This window comes from Rhamphochromis longiceps, linkage group LG11 (genome assembly GCF_057381845.1).
Source record: "Rhamphochromis longiceps isolate RC_006_pf linkage group LG11, R_longiceps_female_GT1.1, whole genome shotgun sequence".
In the NCBI taxonomy this organism is placed as follows: Eukaryota; Metazoa; Chordata; class Actinopteri; order Cichliformes; family Cichlidae; genus Rhamphochromis; species Rhamphochromis longiceps.
In genome coordinates, this window is record NC_140567.1 from 17,843,573 (window position 1) to 17,855,937 (window position 12,365).

Consider the following 12,365-nt stretch of genomic DNA (forward strand, 5'->3'; position numbering starts at 1 on the left):
CAGTTATATCATTATCGCAAATTTTCAAATGTATATCAGGTCATATCGCCCTGCTCTAATCCTGTGTTTTTATTTTAGAATATTATGCATAAGGTCTTGAGACCATCTGGCCGTCACACCAACAACAATTTTTACTCCATTACTCAGCAGTTGTGAGATGGACCAGCCTATTTTCAAACATAAATACCGTAAAGTTTCACAATGTGTGTTCACAATGTTTGTGACGCACAAATACAGATAGAGACTGTCTATGCTATAGCAAGTGTCAAGACAACAATATTGGCTTTGTGAGATTTCCAAATGGTAAAGCAGTGCGTCTGCCACATACTAACATCAGCCAGCTAGCATATCTGCAAGGGCAATGTTTACACAAGCAAAAAATCCTAGTGTTAGCATGTTAGCATTTGCTAATTGGCAGTGAACTTTAAAAGAGGTTGTTAGCAATGCCTTTACCGATACTGAACAAATGCAGATGTTGGGTAAATGGATCACAACGTCATCAGGACATTCTGACTGGGCCTGGGCCTCTGTAAATCAGCATTCAGTTAAAATTTAAAGAGGCCTAGTCAGAGAAAATGTCCTCAAACAAAGGTCCGAAATATCATGCATTTCCATGCGCATGATAATTTAGTGTAATATATTTGAAAGTAGTCTAACAGTTTAATGTCTGTTTCCAGGGTTTTAACTGGTTTTAAAGTAAAATAAATACAGTAGGATTCAACAGTACGTCAATGTGTGCTGCTATTAATAAAATATTAAAGTAATAATAAAATGTTCTTTCCCTATTTTGAGTAAAATAATGTTTACAAGCAAAAATAAATAACATAGTTTTTGAACAATTAGTTTCTAGACAAAACTCTTCTTGCTCCCTATCTGTTTTCCTGACTTACTTCATCTGACTTCTGCATCTCAGAGTTTTCTGTTTTCACACATGCTCTGAATAAATGATTTCATTGGCTGAGTAGCATCATGTGGGATAAGTTAGAATGTACACGATTGGTCGGTGTAAATAACTTAACCCTTGCACAGATTAAAATAACCATACCGTAAATAATTATAAAAAATTGTCAAAATGTAGTAATATGTCTAGATCCGTAAATAAGAGCATCTGGGTCTGGACCGTGGTCTGCCTGTTGCTAACCTGAGCTATTGATGAACAAATCAGCAGTGAACATGTGACCTGCAGGGGGTGCTAAATGAAAGATCTGATGATCGCAGGTGTTATTAGGATTCACTATATATGCAGCACAAAATTAATCCTACATAAATTAACACGATGTGAAATTCAATTTTATATCATTATTTGATTGTAGAATAAGTAGGAAGAAAAAAAACTCACTTTACTTCTAAGGCAAGAGCCAGAATCGCTGCAGCAATCGGAGCAGCACTGGATGTTCCTGGAAAGTGTGTGACACATCCATCACCAATGTTGGTCACAGTCACCTGGAGGAATCACAAAGGAACTAATTTTACATGATATATTATATTACATGTACCAGTATATATGCTGCAAAGGGGAGGTGCACGTGAGCTGTTTGCAGCTAATTAAGCCATTACTGGTTCCACACTATAGCAGCTACTGTGTCAACAGCGGTTCTTCTGTCATTAGAACACGTCAACACAATTTAACAGTAACAAAACAACTGCATTCTGGTCTAACCACCTTCTAATGTGAGGTGGTAAAGGGCAGACCTCCCTGCAGACGAGGGTGATATCACACTGATAAAATTGGCCTTTCTGTTTCTGTAGCTGGCGCTGGATTTGTTCCTGGCTTTTCAGTGTTACCTCCGCCATCAACACCTCTGCTTCTTCCTCTCTCTTTCTCAGCCACTACAGCCATGCTTTACCTCCAATTAACACTCGTTGGCTCCTGCGTGTCTGCATGTGTGTGCCCAGCAGTCACCTAGGTCATTTGGCAAGTCTCTATAAATACCACACCAGTGGCTGCTCTTTAACAGGCTTCTTACAGCTCACAGGAGCCAAAGATCAGGGCTGCTGGCACTGATGTGCACACATACACATACTGTATATACATTCATTAATGATAAATACTGTTGTTAGATGTGTTGGGAGGTACACACACACTAACCAAAGGTAATGAGCTTCCCACGCTGGTCCCTGTCAGAGTGACGGCCATCACTCCAGGGCAGGGCTCTCCAAAGAAGGTGGGCTTCCCAGTTTGAGTGACGGCGCCGATGGCAATGTTGTAGATGGAGTTAACATATCCATCTGCACCGCAGTGGTCATGCTGCATTCCACCATTACCTGCCGCCCACACATAGTTGCTGCCCTTCCCACCTCGGCCCTGAGAAAACAAACAGTGGGATGTCAAAGAGAATGAAAAAAAGAAAGATCTCACATACTAACAAAAAACTGTATTTATATCTAAAACAAACGTTGTCAACAAATGTTTTATTGGAAAAGCTGTTATTGTTTTATGTGTACAACATATGTAAGTCTTTCATAAAATATCTTTTAAGCTGTTTGCTTTGTAGCTATTTTGATGGGTTTTGTCATTTGCATCCCAACAAACTTTCCTTTAAATTCTAGCACTGAAAGCTAAAGCACAATGCAAGCTTTACAATAACATACTGTTACTCCAGCTATGTGGTAGTAGTACTGTTTTTATTTTTCCTATCATAATGTAACATGGACAGTTTGTTCCTGTAATATGTATTATCATTTTATATGTATAAAAACCCATGTACCCTGAATTCAGACTAGTCTTTCTTGCACTTTTTTATATACATGGTAAAGGGAATACTGCATTCACAACACACTCTGATGATGAAACTAGCCAGATGTGATAAATTGCTACAACAATCTACAAAAGTCATAGGAGTCCATTGCTGGCTTATGCTAGCTTGGCTTTTTGTGAAAAGTTGTTCTCAAAAAATGCAAAAAAAATTTCAGTCTTGATGTTTTCCAACAAGAAAAGGCTAAAACCAAGATTCTTACAGTTCTCAAGAGAATGCAGCAGGAGGGAAAATGTCATGGTTTGATCCAGAATATGAAGCTGTATCCCGATCGCATACGTACATATTTCAAGATGTCAACTGGGACCGTTTGAGCTCTTGTTCCCAGAGTTGGGACAACATCTGAGGAGTCAGAGAAATCATTCCAGAGAGCCATGACCCAGACCAGTGTCTAGCTGTGTGTCTAAGTTAAAACAATATTATTTTACCATTTTTATATTCTGTACTGGTGCAAAATTTGAGCTATGAGTGCACTTTTTCCGGCTGAAAAAATGAATGCCGCAGATTCATTCAGCAAACTCACGTAGTCAAAATATTCTCACAAAACTTTACGTGTCTGGTGTTTAAAGGCCTTAGCAGAACCCAGTGTAATGAAAATACCATCACATTATAATGAGATTATGTGCTGCTTACTGCCCAACTGTCCATGGTCCAACCCACATGGTCCCTTGAGTTGCTACATTTTATGTCTTCTTTTTGGTGTTGTCGCATCCTGTGCTAAATTTAGGTCTTTTTAATGCAACATTTTTAATGCCTCATGAGGCGACTAAAATTTTCCTCAAATACTATTTTTTCCTCAAAGGCATCAGCACATGAACCTTCACAAAGGACAGTGTAAGGAGCAGCTCTCACAGGGCATCACTAAGACCAAAACAACTCAAAGCTGAAGCAGTGAAGAATAAATTAAGAAATATATTTTCTGTGGTGTCCACTTGATCTTGAAAGCCAGTACACCACTGAAAATCAGGCTCATTAACTTGTGAAAAAAATGCTGAAACTGAGGGACAGCTAGTAATTTAGTTCTTTTTTTAGAAAGAGTTTGTGGAAAAGGGGAAACATTTGAAACAAAAGGCCTCATCCAGATTCAAACCAGGAAGTTACCATTATCATCCTTAACCCTTAGTTTGCTAAAAGAGCACACTTTTACTGCAATATTGTCTTCAGAGGATGATAATCCTTTTTAAGAACCCAAAACATTGAGGAACCAGGATTAAAGTTACTCACATATGCTTGAAAATCAGTAAGCAAACCGTGTTTTGAACATTTTATCATAGAACTGTGTTTCCAGAGTCAAGAGTGAAGTTGTGCTTAAATTCTGTTCTTCGATCTTGGTTTATGGCACCAAAAAAACTGTAGTGCAGCAGCTGTATAAACATTTCTTGTGCTGTTTACTGAAGCTTAAAACTAAGACTTGTGCAAATAAATCCTTTACTGGCTTAGAAATTAGACTTACCGCTGAAGAGAATAACATTTCAGCTAAATTATGAATTGGTGATACTGGACATTGACGTTGTTGCCTTGGTGACAGGCACTTTCAAAGGAAATATAATTAAAAGCAGTTTTCTACTTTTCCAGAGCGGTAAAGAAGTAGCGAAACAGAGAAAACCAGAGCACATGGAAGATGTGAACAGGAAACACAGAATCTAATAACAGCAGTGCAATCTACAAGTACCCAAGAAGAAGTTTGACTGAGACAAGAGAAGATGTAGCCTCTAGCGCTATAAAAAGACGTGAAGCCAGTGGGCAAGTATCTTAACCCTGCATTATTATTCATTGCCACCAGGGGGGCAAAACCTGTGGTTTGGTCTCATGGAAATCTATGGAAAACCAACTCTCTGTCCTGATCTCTATAAACACTTTCCTGATTAGTTTATGGGTTATGGGCTCCTAAATTTGGGTTATCTACATATTAGAAAGGAGAATTGTCCAGGGTATGACATGTCAGTCACAAGTCATTAGCCAATGAGAGTGCAGCTTCACAGTCACCGTGCTTGTCACATCTGGTTTCAAAATACCAAGATGGTGACTGTGAAAATGCTCATGTGAAGGATTCAAAACTGGATGTTACAAACCAGCGAGCAACGCCATGATCGCTATATCCGTCTTTCTTTAAGTTTAAATGATGTCCCTGTGAATGCCAGGACCCAACATATCCCAGAAGAACACGGTCTCTAGAAGACTAGTGTTATTCTAGTCATCTGTCATTAGTTTCAGTGTCGTGGCTGATCAGTGTATTTTTTGTGGGGGAGGTCATGCTCTTACTGTCTATATGAACAAACAAAAATAGTCACATGTATTGGAAGTGAATACCAAATAAATGAAAGGCCTGGATTACAACACACACACACACACACACACACACACACACACACACACACACACACACACACACACACACACACACACACACACACACACACACACACACACAATATTCATCTAAAAAACAAAACAAATAGTCTGTTTTGGAGCAGTCTGACTATGTGGCAAAAGTAGCAGATTGACTTTGTTACAGTACGTGTCATGAACGTACTCTCCGTAAGATATAAATAAATAAGGAAATGAGGATTTAAATCTGGCTAGGAAATCTGAACACTCGACATTTTGTCCTTCCAATCCCAGCTCCACTGACAGTGTGACTGTCGGCTTTACATCTGACAGACAGCAGTGTGAACTTAGAGATGAAAGCTGTGCCTTGTGAGCTCCTAGCCGGAGGGCTTGCTCTGTCAGGCTCTGCGGCCCGTCCATCTCGGCCCCGTCGTCCCTCGGGCCCCAACTGCAGACGTAGATGTCGATGAAGTGGATGTTGAAGGTCAGAGCTGTGGCCTCCATGGCATCCGTCACAGAGCCATCCAACAGGCGGATACCTGGTCACATCGAAAAGGTCACAGAGATCAGAGTTTGGAGGAAGGCTTGTGCAAAATGAAAAAAAAAAAGGAAATAGAAAACAACACAAACTATAGCTATATCTCATCCCCTCACTGTCGATATATTCACATTCCTCTGCATTTACTGATTGATACTTTCTGACCACCATTATAAACTGAATAAAATGATTAACGTATGTCTCAAAAGAAGTTACTTCATCAGTTTAACTGTGAAATAAGAGTTTGTGAAGCTCAGTACTTGCAGTGCAACTGTGTCTGCAGCAGCCATGAACTATTATAATGTAATGTCAGTGGACAGAGAAGCTACAGTGAGAGTGAGATTTTTCTTCCATTTGCCCCGAGGGACCCTGGGGGGTGTCACCCCAAGTTAGCATGCTATCAAAGCTGAGAAAAGCAGCCAAAAACATCCCAGTATATACAACCTACAGGGTGAAACTATGGATTACTTCACTTTACCCAACATTCGGTAAATCTGCTACTGGAAAGTGTGGAGTGTCAGCACTGCACAAGTTATCAACTGTTTTAAGATTTCTGATCGCAAAACTGGAGTACATTTATGTGGGGGTGGGTCTCATTTAGGACTGCAATCACTGATATATTTTTTAACTAACATTTAAATAGTGTATCATAACATTTTAAGCTGATGTGGTCCCTCCCACATCCAACAGATAAAGACTCACATTAATATTATATACATCTTGAATCTAAATCCAGTATTCACCATCTTTTTAGTTCCTGCATGTCTCACTTTTAGCAAGTAAATGCTCACCAGCTAATCTCTATTTGTGTGAAAAAAACATACTTAATCTTTTTTTTTTTTTACTGAGAATGGCAGCTTTCAAAAATAAGTATACATTTTATTCAACAATTTGATAATGGGTTAAGAAGATTAATGGATGGATGGATGGGGATTTGAAAATAAATGTCATGTTTGAAATAATACTTCAAATAATCTCTCTACTATCGTGTTGGTCGTCACAGCTACTGTCTACCTGTGATGCAATTAAATTTGGAGAACTCAAATCCCTAATACGGCCAGTTGAAGTGACAGGGTCAGACATTGTGAAAGAATCCGATAGAGAAAATTTTTAATTGCATTAAATGTGTGATTTTTTTTTCTTTTTGATTTGCAGTAGAAACTGTACAGTAATTAATCCAAACCACAAGTCAGATGTGCATTTAGGTTTCTGCTGCTTGTTGCATAAATTCTAAACAGTGGATGTGTCCTTTGTAATTGTAGCTTGACAACATCACTCCAATTAGAGACTGTGGATAGAACAAAAGACTGCTGTCATTAGATGGCAGCGACTAGAGACAGTGGAGTAAAGGAAGGTTTACAGGAAAAAAAAGTCTCTTTCTTATTTATTAGACCTGGCTAGCATTAAAGAGTTGTTTTTTTACATTAAGAAATGGAGTTTCTGTGCTGAGATGTTAATATGCTCAAGAGCTGGGATATCTGACGAAGCAACTTTTCAGAATTAGGTCGTTGGAGAGGCATAGCCAAGAACCACATGTATTCAGCTTAGCATCTATTATTGCATGTACAGTCAGTTTAGATGAAAAATACATGTTTTCAGATGGAATAATGCACATTTTCTAAGGTTTTGAAAAGTTTGTGTGGTGACTGTGATGAAAAACAAGAACACAAATCGTCAATACAAACACTACAAACAGAGGCAAAGAACTTCACTTAGCCAGCTGTGTGACAGCTCAAGTCAAAACATGCATCTTTCATGCAGGTCTTGCCCCTTCGTCTCCTGTGTGCCATACAGACTGTTTATGAGTCAGAATCAAATGGAACCAACAAAGCAAAATCGAATCTAACTGTGGGAAGAAATTCGTGCTCTCGCTCCGTCAAACTGTTTTTCTTTCGCTCTCTTTTTTGCATGAGACGCTCATCTGCCTGTGACAAACGAGGACGGGTCAGAGATTAAAGATCACAGAGCAGAGTTCAAATGCCAGAGTTCAACTGAGGGATTCCTCTTCTCATTTTCTCTATTTCGTGCTGATGCCATCGCTGCATTAAACTCAGTTTGAGTCATTTAGGATCTGAGAGCTGCAGGAAGTGTTCTTATTCAAACACATTATGTACTCCTCATTAACTTGTGGGTTACAGCACTCTTGGTAAACCCTGTAAAAATCTTTGATTTCACAACGGGAAAATGGGCAATCTTATGTATTCAGTTCATTCATCCTTTTCCGATGTTACTACCAACACTAAAAAAGCCATTACACTAAAAAATGAGCTGTTAAATAGGGGCAGCATGCCTGAATAGCACCCAGTCAATATGTAGTGACCTGTATTCGCATAAACCTAAAGCCATGTTCACTGTAAATATATACACAGGCGTTGAAAATTTATACCGACAAGGAAAACTTCACTGTGAAAATTTGGCACGATTTCCTGAGATTTTCTGCCACATTTTACAGTGTTTCTGCTCGACATTTTAATTTTCACCTAAACCAAACATAAAATCAACCGTTTTACTCAGCATCATTTCCATTTGCATCTGGAAATGATGCTGAGCATTTTTCTTTTCTCTCAAAAGTAATTCAGCATGTGGATGTGATATTTTGGTTTTTGGAATATTTGTTACTTTCGAGTTTCTGCCAGTAAAGGTGAGTTTGAATTATTTATCATTTCATAATAAAGTAAGTGAGACCTTGTAAAGTTAGAGCAGGTGTATTATGCATGCAGGGTTTTTCCTCCAAAGAGGTTTTAACCACAGGCAAAGAAAAATCACAGCATTGTGCTAAAATTATTTCCTTTCCTCTTTTTTTGTAAAAACTAGTGGTTTATAATTGGTCAGAAATGAATAGATTTCTGTTAGATAAGGTGCTGGCCCTACTGTCAATCCCCAAAGGTATACTGAGCACCACTAAAAAACCCTTTCTTCTGTCTTTACCAATAGAGCTGCACAGCTGTCCTAAAGTCACAAAGCATGCATTTTTCATCAAGTAAACGAATAATATTATTAATAATAATAATAATATAGCACCAATGTAGTATAACAAGTGTTTTAAAAACTGCTTCTTATGCCATGTCCTCGTTTTGGCCAGTGCAGCACACCCACAATGCGCTGCCTCCTACGGTCTTTTTAAGGCTGTATTGTTTTCCTCACCTCCAATCCTGGCATTGAAGGCGATGCCCACACCACAGTAGGAGTTGTTGGCCTCCATGGCAACTTCCCCTGCACAATGGGTACCGTGACTGAGACAGAGGGGGAATAAGATGTTAGCCACATACAGAGACTAAATAAGCTGAGATGAGCGTTTTCTTTTTTGGGGAGGGGTTTTAGCCTGAGCACACGCAGTAATTATGGCATCTCCTCAATATGATTGGCTCACATTGTCAGAAAAGAACACTAAGATACTGGATGTCTCACCTCCAATAATCAAAGCATGAAAAAAACAGGTAATATGTTGTAGGTTGACACCAGACACGTGCAACGATTTAGTTTTGAAATCTTTAATTAGCAAAAAGAGAAATTGACCTTGATATCATGTCTTGAGCTACAGTTAGTCAGTTAAGCTTTTTCATGAAATGACAGCAGCAGACTTCCAGTGTAACATGATAGATCTCTGATTTCAGACAGGCAAACTCAAGATTCTCACATTCTAACCAACGTCCACTGATTCTTTCTCTGTGAGAGGACAGCTGTCGCTTGTTGCAGCCAGTTAAGCTAGTTTTAGGTCCAAGAATTAGCTCGGTTGCTTAGCTTGAATGTTTGCGTCTCACGTTAGGGCCACTATACACGACGTTTGATCAGTTTCCTGGTTTTGGAAGGGAGAAATATAGGGATCGGATATCTAGAGGTAAGAGTAAAAGGACAGGAGTCATTACCTATTCTCCTCATTTCTGACAGGCATGGGATCGTGAGATGCACGCAGGTCAAAACTGGCACGGGCCTCCTGGAAAAGCGAGACAGAAAACAAATGCGGAGTAGTGTACGACAGCATAACCCTCAACACAAAACATCAGGATGACATGACAGGAAATGAAGCAATCCCATAAAAAACTCTCGATAGTGGCACTTGAATTAGACTGTCAACATTTTTCTTCTGACTGACGGCAATCACTGTCACTGAGGAGATGCTGCTGCGTGTCGGTGTGGTTTATGTGTGTGTGTGTCATAAAAGTGAACATGTTTGAATGACTTGTTTGCCAGTGTATATAGGCATAACGGGAGGAGGATGTCTTGGCAGCAGACTGTACAAGAGAGCAATTATGTATCTCCCTCTCTCTCTCTGCAGCCAGGCTTATCCATGCCAGACAATCTGCTGTGACAAAGTACAAGTTGGCCTGCACGCTTCAAACTGCCTATAGGATTATAAATGACAAGGCAGGAGCAAACAACGCTGCCACTTCACATATGCTTTATGGCCAGCCAGTGTAACACCAGCCTCGCAGCTTTATAACTATATGAAACTTTTATTGTCTCATCTTTTAACGAACAGAGAAGCAACTCTAGCTGAGAGAAAAGCCTCTAAGATAATGCTCAAATTCATTTAAGGCACATTGATTTTGAGTTTACTCACAAAGTTTTTCTTTAGGTCCTTGTTTGTGTGATCTAAACCTGGAAAAGAAAACAGAAAGAATATGATGGATTTAGTTTTGCAAGTAATTTTTCTGGTTAAAAGTGTATTTCTTATATTAGATCAGCACAGACCTCAATTTCTCAGTCAGTCAATATCATGGTACTTACAGTCATGTCAAAAAGAACGTGCGCTCTCTGTCAATACTAAGGATTTACATATGTAAACACAATGTTCATCTGTGGTGATGCACATCTTCTCATTTATTTATTTAACAAAAGGCTTTGCAGGCATTTGTTTTTCTACAAAGCTCTCTTAAGGTCCTGCCACAACATTTCAATCAGGTTGAGCTCTGGACTTTGACTGGGCCATTGCAACACCTTGTTACTCCCCCCCCCCAAAACCATTCTGTTGTAGATGTGCTGCTGTGAGTGGGATCATTGTTTTCAGTTCTGCTCCTTGGCATCGTGTGAACACACACCTGAATGTTTCAGACCAGCAAACTGCCAAAACATCTGCTTTTACAGAAATGATCACATAGTTAATCACTGCATTTGATTAGGCAGCACCTGGATGTAACTAAATAATTGTCAACTCACACACTGGTTGTCCATTATTGTTAAATTATCACATGTAACATGTCAACGTTGTTCATCTGAGGTTCTATTGAAAAAAATTATAGAACCTACCAAGAACCAGATTATTTTTTGCCGTGTCTTAAATAAAAGAGGTTGCGCTTTCTTATTACAATGACTGTATCCTGTAATTCTTAACACTTCTTATTTTCTGTACTTCAGTGAAGGTCTGAGAAGGCAAAGGTGATGTTTCTCCTTGTCTATACAAGCTGTATGTTCAGAACACAAACTCATGTGATGACTCATTTCTAAGAAGCAGACTGACATCAACTGAGTCATCTCCAAAGTTAACATAGTTCCTGTCTCTGAGCTCACTTATACAGAGTGGTGGGCACAGACTATATGCCGGAGCTGCATAGACAGAACACATTTTACTCTGACCCTCTGAGGTTAACAAGTGAAAGTCCACTTAATGGTGTTTATATGAAAATAAAATGTAGAGGAAAATTCAATGAATACAAGGCAGAGAGCAAATGTGCGTCAGGAACTGAGACAATTAATGATCAACCCCAATATGCTTAAAGAGATCGCTTCCTCATTTTTAATGCCTGGTGCATTGGATAAGTGCACTTTTTATTTTATTACATTCTGTAAAGCAGTGCTGTTTCAAGTCATTGCAACTTGCTGTGTGGTAGACAGGTTATTAAAATTTTGAATTTTGAGTGCTCCACTAATTGGTGCAATTAATTTGCCAGAGTGTAGTGGTGAAGTCCATTTTTTAAAATCAACTTTTGTCAAGACCCGTGTTTTGTACGACGAAGCTTCGCACATGATTGATGAATGAGTGAACGAGTGACTGGGGGCAGAACAATCCAATCCACCAAATCCGTTTGTACTGCCGTCCTTTTGATTTCTTATTCTTTTCTCTTACACTACACCTTTCTTTGCATCTTTTCATCATCGTCTCTCAACATCAGTTGCTTTTTGCTGGCTTGCCCCCTCCCATCGCCCCTCCTCTTCTCCCACCCCATCCACCGCCACCACCTCCATCTCTGCAGCATCAGGGCTCCTGTGGTCTCAGCGAGAGACAAACGAATGAGGGCCCCAGGAGGGCCGCGCCTGCTCTGCCACACATCACTCACTCTGTCTCTCAATCACACACACACACACACACACACACACACACACACACACACACACACACACACACACACACACAGGACCTGCCAGCCTTTGTCCCATGCAGGCAGTGCCTCCGGGTTGTCATGGTAACCTGCAGTCGGTCTCGCTGTGGAGGCCTGATTGTGTTGAGCTCAGGCGGGATGGAGCCTTGGGAGGGTGAAGCCTCATTGGAGCCTGCCATACTGTGCCATGCTGAGCTATGCCGTGCCAGGTCAACCTGCTACATCCCATATATAAGCACTGATTCTTTATTCTCCCCTGTGCGCTACTTTTCAATTGCCACAAATGAGTTTCACCTCAAACCAAGACCTTGCTAAAAGCCAGGAGACAGAGACAATAGGAATCAAATACTGGGCTAGAGCCATTTATTTGACTAGAACTGCCAATCCAGAAATACTGCATTTCACTTTCAGACTGATGACATGCAA

General features: G+C 39.9%; 1 protein-coding gene across 1 annotated transcript in view; it reads right to left on the reverse strand.

Moving 5' to 3' along the window:
• The window catches only part of LOC146658833 (furin-like protease kpc-1), a 222,907-nt gene that overhangs the window by 67,685 nt on the left and 142,857 nt on the right, over positions 1-12,365 (reverse strand). The window contains exons 7-12 of the mRNA XM_085422572.1: positions 10,184-10,221; positions 9,489-9,556; positions 8,767-8,855; positions 5,451-5,623; positions 2,090-2,305; positions 1,340-1,443 (exon numbers count right to left, since the gene is read on the reverse strand). Coding sequence (XP_085278698.1) covers positions 1,340-1,443; positions 2,090-2,305; positions 5,451-5,623; positions 8,767-8,855; positions 9,489-9,556; positions 10,184-10,221 — 688 coding nt within the window. The remainder of the gene's footprint in view (positions 1-1,339; positions 1,444-2,089; positions 2,306-5,450; positions 5,624-8,766; positions 8,856-9,488; positions 9,557-10,183; positions 10,222-12,365) is intronic.